The following is a 13356-nucleotide window of genomic DNA, read 5'->3' as shown; positions in this document are numbered from 1 at the left end:
ACCCTGAACCTTGTATGCCTCCTGCTGTGGTGAGCTGAGAAGAGCACAGCGTCTCCTCTGATGGTAGAGCCAAGCCTGCACGCTCTGAGTCTCATTATGAGGTAGCACCAAAGTCAAATTGAGGGGCTTCTAAAACCAATAACCTATAATTATTAAAAAATACTAGGTCCATGAAGGTCAAGGAAGAACAAATGACCAGTTCTATGTTTCTAAAACCGAAGAAATATGACAGTAAGAGCAACAAGTAATCCTGGTTTGGATCCTCTGGCTATAAGGGACATAATTGGGCAGCTAGAGAAATCTGACTAGGGTCTTTGGGTGAAGGGTATATAGCAACTGTTTGTTGTTCTTGCAACGTTTTTATGAGTATGAAATTATTTTTAAAAAACCTCAAAAGTAACAAATTAACTTTTGTTCAAAAATTTTTATTTACTATAAAGACAAAACACCAAAATAGGTACAAATACTATAAAATTGGTTCAATGGGGTAAAAATTTTAATTAAAATATCTTGATATATTTAAAATAACAAAGGATACATTTAAGCCAAATTTTCTTAACCCAGAGATTTTTTTTTTTTTTTTTTTGTAACATTTGTTTACATAGTAAGGTGCTAATAGAAGTTAGCCCTTAAGCCCTGGAAGTCTTAGGAATCATAGTCACACAGCAAATATAATTTCGTTATGAAAGTGAACTTTGGTAGAAGAAAAATCTATAGGACACCTGAGGTAGTAGAAACTGGAATAAACAGCAGTAGACGTTATTTACAATTTGTGTACCAAATAACATTAAGAACACAAAAATAATTACACAATACAATTTTCAGTCCAGCTTTGATCCAAAGAAAATAGAATATCACATCACATTTGCATTGAAAACAAAACAAAAAACAAAACACCACAATTACCAGCAAGCTGAGGGAACTGCAAACAAACTCAAACACAGTGGATTGACATCTAGAAATAGTTTGAGTTTGAAATGTGGTGGGCATGGTGATCTACAAAGTAATACTGATTAGCTGAGGTTCCTCAGTTTATACAGTTTACATTTCTGTCAGACACAGTATTAATCTGACCAATGATCTTCCAGTACATAAAATGGCAAGAGTGCGTCCTTTAAAGCTTGCACTTGAGAGACTTGGAAACAATCTTATTAGAATTGTGAAAATTCTAAGTAGTCAAAAAAACCAAAAACAAAAACAAAATAAAAAAGCAAAGTACAACACATTTAGAGCTACCAAACTTCACATTTCTGTACTATTTTTAACTCTTCAAATATTGCCAATCTTCCAAAACAAAGGAATGTAAAATTTCACTAAGAAACACAATCACATTAAAAAAAAAAACTGCCTTTTAAAAATTATAGCAATATATCCCTGTAAACTTATCTTGTAACTTCTTTTACTTCCAATTTGTGTTGTACATTCTAAATGTACTCTATATAGCTTATTTAGTTTATCCTGAGTCTTTGAGATTAACCAATTCTATTTCACACTGGCTTCTGAAGAGTTAAAACTTAACATCTCAAAGTTGTGTTTAATAGTTAATCAGTACATGATTTAAAAGACTCACATACATGAAAGGATAAGAGAGCTACCATTTTCCTTCAGAATTCCATGCATCTGAATTCAACTCCAGATTAAAACCATTAAATAACTGCACAAAATTCAAGGAATTATTATGTAAATGAAATTCAATTTCACTTTTTTTTCTGAACACTTTTTCTAAGTTCAAAGCAAATTTATTTTTTAAAAATTTACTGATTAATAGTTGAGTAATTAGGTTACTTTTTCTTTATCAGCTATACCTAGTTTAAAGAGACGATGCATGGTGGAAGGAATATAGCAGTTACATTTTATAATCAATGGTAATGATGAATGATGGATTGTTATATAAAGAGTAAGTCTTAAATGGTGTGAAGTTTCCTACCATTTAGCGAAAGAAACCGAAACACTAAAAAAATTCAAATAAATTTCAAGGTAATCCTGTTCTTGATTGTAAGCTGAACAGTTGATTTTGTTAATTTATATTTAACTTGCACAGTAAAAGTAGTGACTGACTCAATATAGGCAGTACTTTATTATATTCCAATTAAAAATTTTTCAATCTGTAGTTAAAAACTCTTGCAATAGCAAGATATTTAATAAATTCTAATTCACACCTAGTTCTATTTTTTTTTTCTGGTTTGAAAAGATCACCTTTCCCTGAATATTAAAGAAAAATGAAGGTGAAATGAAAATACAGAACCATAATTTCCAAAAACGAAATGAATGGGCCAACAGTAAAATGCACATGAACCACAATTGCCCAGGCATTTAAAAAAAAAAAAAAAGTCAATTGTGGGTCAAGAAGATATCAACTTTAAAAAATTATGTATTTACTGCTACTCATACCATACTCTGACCTAAAAGAGGCAGATACTGATTTTTATAGCCAGTGACCAAAAAAAAAAGAAAAAAAAGGAACGGAATTGTAGAACCCCCTGCTTGTGATCACTATATGAAATGGAAGAATAACTGAAACATTAAAATAGATCCTGAGCCCCTCAGCTGCTAATATTGCTGAAAAAGTGCTCCAAAAAAATAAAATTATGCTTCTGTTTAGTCATGCAAACGTCATTGCTTTCCTGTTCACCTAGGGCCAGTTCGTTGAAAGGCACGGTTTACAGTTTCTGCACAATTTGTGGACTTTTGCATATTGAGCTTAGGTACAGATCATGATTTGTCAATCACATACTTAGGTAAGGGTTCCCCACTGGCCTCATTCATAGCTGTACAGTGGCATGAAGGCCAGTAGAATATCAACGTGGTTCCCCACGAAAGTTTTTTTTCCTTGTTGAGCATCCTGTCTCTATTACAGTTTTTATTTGTATAAATTGGCTACCATGTTGTACGGAAGACTGGATGCTTCAGTAGCTCTCTTGATGGAGGTCTGTCCTGAGGTTGAAGTTCTAAACAACGAAGAGCCACATCACGTAAGCCAGGAGACAGATGTGAAGGGATTGATGGGGCAGTAGTTGCACTAGCAATCTGTAAGAAAAAAAGCAATAGTGTTGAAATTTTCCACAAGTGCATTTTGGATATAGAAAACATGTGCATGAATTTCAAAACCTCTATCTATACATGATTGTCCACTGCATTAATTTTTATCTTCAATTTGGACACACCTTAATTCTTAGTATCAAACACCATGAAGAACTAACTTTTTGATAAATAAGTTAAAAATGAATCTAAATAATTTAAACCTACCTACTTCTAATCATAAGAAAACTTTCCCTTTTCCCACCCTAGTAAGTGAATGCTTTGGATTAAAATATACAGATATAAAAAAATTCTAAAAAGTCTATGATCTTATACCAAGATATACTTGACTGATATGTATACACCTTAAACACCAGAAAACAAAAAATATAAAACAAAAAATGACATCCATTCTCCCTATTTCCAAATGTAACCATTCACCTATTTCTCGTATTTCCTTCATGAAGTAAAAAAGTCAATATTTTCATACTTTAGATTTTCTTTATAAAATTCCTACAAAAGGGAACACTTTATACATTCTGCTCTTTTCACTTATTACTATATCTCATAGTACTTTGTAAATCAACACCACCAACTTGACCTTACTCTCAAAATGTGTACAGTTTTACATTGTGTGTATAATTTCTTAGTGTTGGGCACTTCCATTAGTTCAGGTTTTAGATTCTACAATTAATTGTGCAATGGATAATCCTGAACTTGGCAATTTCCTATGGATAAATTTAAGAATGGATTCCTAACAATGGGCAGAGCTGAATCAAAGAATAAGGGCATTTAAAATTTGGGCAGCTATTGCCAAATCACTCTCTTAAAAAAAAAAAGGTGCTATAGCAACTTAAACTAGCACAAAGAGGGTATAAAAGTATTTGAAAAAAGCTGTTTTTCTACATATTTGTGGCTTTCATAGATCTCAAAGTATTTACTGGGAGTTATGGAAACTGAAAATGTCACAGTATAATTCTCTTTAAATTCTACCTGTGAGGAAGAATGCAATGAAATCTGTTATAATATTGAACTGTGCCAATCTGAAACTCATTTCCATTTGTTTCTGGGATTTTAACAAAGCTCTAAAAATAACAGCAAACTTCACACTGATCCTAGCCATGAATATTTTATTGAGTAACTTCTGTATAAGACTCTGGAAGGGAAAAAATGAATCAGACATGAACAGACTCAAGGAGCGTCAGTTTGAAAAAGATAAGATGGGAACATAAATAACCACAATAACAACAAAGGAAGGATCAGAAACAGACATATACAGAAATGCTTTGGGAGTCTGGAGAAGGAGCAGATGTGGGCAGAGGTGTAAAGAAACACCCCGGCAGCGGGTGCAGCACTGGCTGTGGGCCTTAATGAGATTCAGCATCTGAACCACAACAGAGAGGGGACAAGGGAAGCATAAAAGAACAGAGGGAAAGTGAGAGAGAACTCCAGAAAAAGATTGTTAGAGAGGTGACTAGGGGTGGGGAGAACTGAAGGAAATTATGGCAGGTGAGGGGGTGACTGTGGGCCAAGTGGTTGACTAAGTCCCAGAGGTACTTCTGTTTATCTTTATACTACTCCCATGAAATAAGTCCTATTATTGTATCCATTTGACAAAGAAGAAAACAAATGGTAGACACAAAAAGTTATTTTCCTATGGTCACATTGGCATTGAAAGTCAGAGTTTGAAACCAGGTCTGTATGATTTCAAGGCCTATCACTTTGTCTACTCAAAAGATAAAAATCTCAACCAGTACACTAGTCTACGTTGGGAATTTGGGAATTGAAAAAAAGGTAAATAGGATTTGATAATTGATGTAAAGTTTTTAAATAAAGAAAACAGTAAATTAGATTTTTTTAAAAAATTCTAATTGTGCAAAATACATGAAGAACTTCAAGTTTTTAAAGTGACAGGTATATGTGCATATTTTGCCTGGGGACAGTGATTCAGTGTTTGTAAGAGACTTTACAGACCATAACAACCTGGAACACTGGAAATGGCTGTAAATGCCACATAAAAGTAGTTTAAAGTGACAACACTATCTAAATTTCTGGAGATATATACATATACATTTATTTCAAGGAAAATATGTCTTTATGTTAGGTTGACAGGGAGAACCCATGAGAATTTAAGTCACAAAGAAGTAATTGCTATCTCACAATTACCTTAAATATCAAAGCAAGGTGATTGGAGTGTTTTTCCGCATTCCAAGGTGGTTTTGCACAAGCCATTTCTATAATAGCACAGCCAACACTCCATACATCACAGCTCCTACCATACTGCTGACCTCTCAGGACCTAAAATAAAGCAGAGTTAATTTGGTAACATGATTCATTTAAAAAAGAGAAAACAATTTTGTAGTTCTGGATTCTAAATTCTAAGTTTACTTCAGAGCAAAAAATAAATAAATAACAATTTCCTGGCCTGCCTGATACGTCATTAATAAGCTTAATATCCTATGTACACACAAAAATAAACATCACAGAATTCCAAAGCAGCACCCCATGATCTTAGTAAATGATGGGGCAAGTAGGCAACACATAATCACTGACTATGAACATGAAGAACTGTGCATACAGTTCTTGAGAGGCCGAGTTCAGTGGAGCAATGCTCTATAGTAAATGTCTACTACTGACAAGGCCTGCCTCTGGGCTCATGTCCCCTGGGAATAGATAATTTAAAAATATTTCTATTATGGATACTTTGGGTTTATTACAAAACAACTACTATAAACTAACCCACAGTACTTTGCCTTTAAGCAAATCTATTAAAAATGTTTGTCATTTTTTTCAAGACGAAGGAAAGGACTGAAATAAGGGTCTGAAATGTAGATATTGTTAAAATCTTTTTTTAAGGGCCCTGGAGTTCTAAGCATATACTGGATACCACTGTGAAGTAATGTGGTATAATGCTGTTACATAGACCTCCAAAATATTTTCTTTCATCACAAAGCTACTTCTCACCTCAGGTGCCATAAATGCAATTGTCCCCAATAACTGTCCCTGAAACTCTCCTGCACCAGTTCCTTTTGAAGCCAACCTGGCTGCAGCTCCAAAATCTGCAATTCTGAGCCTCTGACCTGTGCTGTCGATTAGCAAATTGGCACCTGTCAAGAGAAACAGGAAATGACCTTGTATGTTAAAAACAAAAGTAAGGACTGATTTAAAAAACCCAGTACTAAGAAAAAAGAAAGGAATGGACTACATGTCAGAGGTTAAGAGAAAGATCCTCTCTTCTCCCTTCACTTTATTTACACACAGATCTCTCCAGTGTAAATAAAATCTAAAACCTCAGAAAGAAAATCTGGAAAAAAACAATTAAGGCATACAAAGAAAAAGGACAGAGACTTGGTGAACCTTTCAAAAACCTTCAGTATAATGATTTCCAACAAAATCTTTCTCCAAAATTCAAATTTTAGTATAATTTACATTGTAAGACAAAGTTTTGTGAAAACATTCTGGTCTAGACCAATTTAAATTTATGCTCATTTCATAATTCTAGCTTAATAAAAAAATTAATCTTTTTTTTTTTTAAACTGTTTTTCCTTTAGTTTCAGCATATGAGAGAAAACACATGACACTTGTCTTTCCACGTTTGGTTTATTTCGCTTAACATAATGCTCCCCAGTTCCACCCATTTTCTTGCAAATGACCTAATTTCATTCTTCTTTCTGGCTGAGCAAAACTTCCTAGTGTACATATACACACACCACATTTTCTTTATCCATTCATCTGTTGATGACATGTAGGCTGATTCCATAACTTGGTTATTGTGAACTGTGTTGCCATAAACATGGGTATGCATATATCTCTGTACACTTTAATTCTTTTGGATAAATATTGATGAGTGGAATACCTGGGTCATATGGTGGTTCCACTCGTACTCTCTTGAGGAATCTCCATACTGATTTCCATAGTGGCTATATATTCCCACCAAGGTGTATGAATTCCTTTTTCATTGCATCCTCACCAGCATTTGTTATCTGTATTTTAATAGCTACCATTCTAACTGCAGTGAGATGAAATCTCAGTGCAGTTTTGATTTATATTTCCCTGATGGCTAAAAATGTCAAAAATTTTTTTCAGATAACTGTAAGCCATTTGTATTTGTTATTTTGAGGATTTTTTTTTTTTTTTTTTTTTAAATTCACTTTCCCATTTAGTGAATGAGTTATTTGGAGGTTTTGGTGTTTTTTGAGGTCTTACTAGATATTAATCTATTGGAAGAGTAGCTGACAAGGACTTTTTCCCATGCTGTAGGTTCTCTCTTCAGAGTGTTGTTTCCTTTGCTGTGCAAAAAGCTTTTAAATCTGATGCTATCCCACGTACTAAGTCTTGTTATTATTTCCTGAGCTACATGAGTCTTACTGAGGAAGTGCTATCTATGCCTACACATTAGAGTATTTCCTCTAGGTATTTTTTTTAATCAATTGCAAAGTTTCTGATCTTATTCCTAAAAATTAACCTTATAACACTCCTTCAGTAGATAGGCTATGTGAAGTACTAAAGAGCCTCATTATGAAATACCAAAGTTGTCCTTTATAAAAATGAACTAAACCACAAAAGATCTGAGTTTTACTTAACAGAAGTTTATGATATACCAATTACTTTAAATAAAACAAATAAAACCAAGAAAAGAAACTTCCTGGGAGGCAGCACAATATGAAGCCAACAAGCCAAGTGATCAGGAGACAGCCTTTCTTGTACTGACATTTCTATAAAATGAGCGCTGCAGATTAAATGACCTTAAAGCTCCTTTAAGTTCTAGTATTCTAAAAATTTAAGTTATTCAGAGAAACAATCCCATAGTTAGAAACTTAGGTTAGAAATCATCAACAAATGTCCAAATTTTAAAATGACATTTATTTTCTTAGTGGAAAATAAAAGAATTCTTACCTTTGACATCTCTGTGAATGATCTGGTTTTCATGGAGGTAAGAAAGGCCACGAAGTAACTGTTCAGTGTAGTTAATGACTACTGATTCCTTGAAGGCTCCATATTTACTCAGCAGATGAGCCACAGATCCTCCTGTAACACAAACACAAAACAGTAATGATTATCAAAAACTTAGGCCAGAATTAAGATTGTCTATTACACTTTGATTTCTTAAGCTTGAAAGGCAAGAACTGATATTCTCAACTGAAATTTTCAATTCATATCTTACTATCAGAAGTGAAACTGACAAAACAAAATCAAACAACAAAACAAAACAAAAAACCAAGGTGAAACTGACTTCCTAGATCATCTCAATTTTTATAGAATCCTCATGAAGCTAGTTTACTGGAAGCCCAAGATTTCAGAAAGCTTTAGAAGTTAATTTTGAATCGTACCACTTCTGAAACATACAGTTTACTCCTCTATCTTCTCAATCAAAATATACAAATGCCTTTATTACCAACTTAAGTAAGCAACGCTAACATGTTATTTAGCAGAAGGTAAAGAGACCAGAAGGAGAAGCCAAAGGCCCAGTCATGTCCTACCATTTACTAGCTCTGACCTGGGGCAAGTCACAAACTCAATGACTTCATTTGGAAGTATTTACAATATTATTGTTCTTCAAAATTAAAAAAAAATCTAAGAATTCTTGTCTAAAATATTATAATCTATCAAATATTATGTATTTCAATACGTTCAAAAATATTTATGCTGCCATAAACGCTGTGGACATATAAGTAGCCACTTAAGTATATAACTTACAATGTAGAAACATTAGAATAAATTAAAATACATAACATAAAAATAATTAATTAAAATAAAAATGTAATGTCTTTATTCTGAGATAATAGTCTAAAATATCTACATATTATTTTTAATTCTGTTTATAGATTAAGACGACTCCAAAATTTATATAAAGAAAGCATATAAGACAGTGAAATAATTATATGTTTAACCTAAAAAGTAGATCAGAGATAAGCAAATCTAAAAAATCAACACAATCTATTCACCACATCTTTAATCACTTATTTTACTGTATACTCCGTATAAGAGAAAATAAAATTCAGTCTTTGTTCAAGATGACAAGGTTGAACGAGTTTACCTGTACTAATTTTTTAAAAATATAACTTGACTTCTATATTATGTGAAAATACTTCTTAAATCTGTTTAATTAATGATGGCCACCCAGAAAAATATGGATCATATACAAACCAAATTTAAAAAAAAAGATGATTCTTATAAACCAATACTATATAATCACTTAAAAACACTGGTAAAAACTTAAAGGTAGAGGTAGTATTTTATTATATTAAAAAAAAAAGATAAAACAAAGTAGTTATAATTTATGTTAGTATGTTAGAATTGGTTTGCTTTTAGAAACTCAATCTATTTAAAAAAATAAGTGTTCATTACACTGTTTTCCCTAAAGAGCAGAAATGTAAGTCTATGCATTATTACTCATAATTTAATATATGAACATACCTGCCATCCATTCGATAAAGAGATTGTAATTGCTCTTCTCACATGTGGCTCCTAACATCCTAATGATGTTCGGATGATTCAGATGGCTCATCATTCTTATCTCTTCTCTTAATGCTTCAACAACTTCTTCTTGCTCAGAAGATGTGTTTCTGACATATGTCACCTGTTTCAAACATGTTCACAAAGATATGAATTCTGGTGTTTCTCTTTAGTTCCAACAACCTGATCTAAAATGAACAAATCCAAATTAGCTTTTACATTAATAGCAGATGGCATTTGTACTCACGAGTGCAGTGTACTTTAAAAAAAAAAAAAAAAAAAAAAAACAACTAGCCAAGTCAAACTGTTTTAGAAAATAAGAATGTAGCATAAGCAGCAATGAAATATCAGAAAAATGAAACCAAAACTAAAACCAAAAACAAGAAAAATACTCTTAAAACCAAACCAAAACCAAAAACCAAACTAGGATACAGTCAAGATACTGATTGTTTGAAGACAACATTAAGATAAGAAAAGCTTGATCAGGGAGAACAATCAATATGATTTAAAAATGAAAGCTTTATTATTTTCACATCTTGATAAGTATGCTCATATGAAAAGCAACCCACAGAAAGCAAGGCAGTATTATACTAGTATACTGCTGAACAGTATTGAAACCATACTTCTAATAATCATAACAGGCAAAAACAAATTAAAAACCAAAACAAAACATCCATAAGGCCCATCTTACTATATCTTACAATAACCAGGCTTCAACTTCTAATAAAGAATTCATGAGTGTGTAGTGCTTTGGTAACATCTATTTTAAAACTTAAGATTTCTCAAAGCTTAAATTGCTAAAGTATATAAATGCATGATTACATATGTCCTTTATTCACTTATCCATGGTTCATTTTATAATTTGAATAATTTCACTTATGTGCTCACTAGATATTTACCTGTTTAACAGCCATTAAAGTTCCAGTTCCCACATCTTGTGCCTGATAACAAGAAGAAAATGCTCCAAGGCCTATCTGCTGACCTTTCAGCCATTCAGTGTCTTCTCTGTAAGGTTGTTTTGCTTTGGTATGTCCTGGTAGAGTCTCTAGTGTCTACATATTAAATGAAAGTAATTCTTTTTACTGTTAAATTAAAAGAGCAAGATTGTATAAAATTAACCTGGCAAAATATCATTCTTGTTTAGTCTGGTTTCCCAAATCACCTATAAAATTCATTTCTGAGCAGACAATGCTAGCAACCAATGTTTATTAAAGAAGTGATTACCATTACAGAATCAACCAGAAATGTTTCTGAAATAGGCCAAACTATTGCTCTTTAAATGATACAGACATTATTAATGTATACTTAATAACTGTATATGAACAACCTGTTTGCAATGACAAAAACAGCATTTCTGAATTATATTTTAGCATGCCCCAAGGAAACTCTAACCTCTTAAAGATGATACTTACATCCTGTTGAATAATGATAATATCTTCTCCATTTTCAACCTGTAGTTGAGGAACTATGGGGAGGGCATCCTGAGACGCTGACATTGCCATGGCAATTGCTAAAGCTTCTTCTTCTTCAGCTTCCATTTTTTCTTTGCACTTTTGATTATGATTCACATCATCTTTGTAGGTATCATCACTTTCAGACTTTTCAGGAGAGAGGACAGCAACTTCTGACTTAAAAGTGACTGTTGTGTCACTTGAAGGCATAGATGCCTCAAGAAGGTCTTCAATACTGGAATTGAGTTCTGTATTGACATCTAATCTGCATTTCTCCTCTACTGGTGTGAACACTGTCTCGTCACTGGGTATAACAGCATTACTACTATTGCTGCTACTGCCAAAGCTGTCATCACATTTGGAAGTACTGTTTAGATCAAGTGTCATGCTATGTTTTGAAACATCTCCCTGTTTACTTGTATTACCAGGGGTGGGTCGAGATGGCTTTGGCCTGTGTATGTTACTGGAGGGTAAGGGTCTTGACTGAGTAAAGATTGGAGAAAGTTTATCTGAGTCTTTGTTTTCAGAACAGTTTCTCTGGAATTGTAGAGAAAACTTGCGTTGTGTTTGAGGAGATGCAGAAGGTATTTTGCAGGGAATAAAACCCTGAGGTCTATGCTTAGAGGCATCTGTTACAGAGCCAGCTGGTACAGATGGGGCAGATGAAGAAGGGGTCGATGAGCCTGGGAACATTAATTGGGAATGATGAGACAAAGGAGAGGAGTTCAAACATTGACTGTGGGGTCTGCCTTTTGTTTGAACCATTGGCTTTGGTTGCTCCATTGTTGTAGTGGAACTGTGAAGTCCTACTGAAATGCTGGCCAGTCTGTCAGAAATGTCCTCTGAACTGGCACTCAATTTTGTAGCACATAATCCTTTTCCAGTTTTCTCTAAATGTACTGTGAGCTCAAGGGAACTGTTCTCTGTGGCTTCTGGATAGCTATTAGAGGCAGATGCTTGCAAAAAGCTGTCCTGTCGACCATCCAAGGTGTCTTCTATGCCCAGCTGGATGGCCTCAGCAATTTCCACCTCATCAGCAATAGCCATCAAACGACGACGCATCCTGGTGAAGTGAGTGGAACTGGAAACATTCAGCATTTCTAACAGTTTTGAAAACACATGGGGTACTGCGGTAACCATTCTTGCAGAACTCAAATATATCCTTCGAGAGAGTTTACCAACCATCGAGTGGGAATTATCAATGGACTGCAAGGCAAAGGTTAAGAGGGACAGCAGCTTCTTATACCTGAAAGGAAACAAAACAAAACACATTCAATTTCTAGACAAGTTCAATGACTATAAAGGTATGGAACATTAAAAAAGGTAATTTATAGATTGTAAACTTCAAAAATAATTTTGTATGAGAGATCTTTAACTTTTTAATTAAATAGCTTAGACTTTAGGATTCTATGCCAGGCAAATATTAGGGTACAAGTAACTTATCTATGCTTTTAAATTTCTGAGCTTTTCATAAATCTAAACTATACCATTCTTGGAGAGAATGTGGGGTAAGTATGAAGAGGAAAGTCATATATTTGCACAGGAAAAAGAATCACCTGATTTCAACAGGCTCAACTTGTGAAACATCAGTACTGACAATGTGAGGATAAAATTCAGCAGGAAATTCCAATAACAGTCTATCAATAAGACAAAGGCGGCCCAGGAGTTCCTGCCAGTTGTTCGATTCAGTTTGGTTTCCAAGAATACAATTTAAGACATAATCCACACCACCAATACCAATGGATCCTACAAAAGGAAAGTAAAAATAAAATGACTTAAAAAGAGTGATATGAAAGTCTAAAACAAAATATGATTGAATGGTGTAAGGCCAATGAGAATACCCTGGATTATATTAGTTTTAAGAATTTCTCCTTGATAAACTCATATTTCTAACCTTAGCTGGGTGAATCAATTTACATAATTACTTCAAAATCCTGTAATGGACCCAGCAGAGACTAACTAGGTCAAGGAAAATGATAAAACATGCTGCATTAATTTTAAGTAATAAAATTAAGTAATAAAGTTATTACCCGCTTTAAGTATTTCTCTACCAACTGCCAGCTCTCCTGCTTGGCCTTTACACAATTCCAACAGTGTTGATATGGACAGCTGACTTGTACGGCTAAAAATGAAAGGAAAGCAATATAAATTCAAAATATATATCAATATCAGAGTAGTAATATAAAGCCTTGTGATAAAGCAGAAAAACAATATTTTCTGGAGTGTTTACTTTTCCACCACTAAAATCACATTAACAATACTACTCCAAGTAATAATAATTATTAGTAGGTATAATTCATAAATTTATCACATACATTAAGCATAGAATCTTCAGTACTGGCTCTTAGAAAGCAAGTACTTATTTAAAAATCAGATAAAAGGTTTACTTTCATATACTATCTTTTTAAAATAAAAATGAATGCAAATTATG

At 33.4% G+C, this 13356-nt stretch overlaps 1 protein-coding gene across 2 annotated transcripts in view; it reads right to left on the bottom strand.

The window, feature by feature from the left end:
- Positions 1-409: 409 nt before the first annotated feature.
- The window catches only part of Map3k1 (mitogen-activated protein kinase kinase kinase 1), a 76767-nt gene continuing 63820 nt past the window's right edge, over positions 410-13356 (bottom strand). For both annotated transcript variants that reach the window (XM_046456274.2, XM_046456273.2), the window contains exons 12-20: positions 12956-13047; positions 12482-12671; positions 10887-12171; positions 10374-10526; positions 9436-9598; positions 7915-8046; positions 5983-6125; positions 5185-5316; positions 410-3027 (exon numbers count right to left, since the gene is read on the bottom strand). In XM_046456274.2, coding sequence (XP_046312230.1) covers positions 2878-3027; positions 5185-5316; positions 5983-6125; positions 7915-8046; positions 9436-9598; positions 10374-10526; positions 10887-12171; positions 12482-12671; positions 12956-13047 — 2440 coding nt within the window. In that variant the 3' untranslated portion in view covers positions 410-2877. The remainder of the gene's footprint in view (positions 3028-5184; positions 5317-5982; positions 6126-7914; positions 8047-9435; positions 9599-10373; positions 10527-10886; positions 12172-12481; positions 12672-12955; positions 13048-13356) is intronic.

The sequence above is a fragment of the Marmota monax genome, unplaced genomic scaffold (genome assembly GCF_021218885.2).
Source record: "Marmota monax isolate L192 unplaced genomic scaffold, Marmota_monax_Labrador192_F-V1.1 WCK01_AAM20220418_F8-fsc00037, whole genome shotgun sequence".
NCBI classification, from domain to species: domain Eukaryota; kingdom Metazoa; phylum Chordata; class Mammalia; order Rodentia; family Sciuridae; genus Marmota; species Marmota monax.
This window is presented reverse-complemented; position numbering and strand designations above follow the sequence as displayed.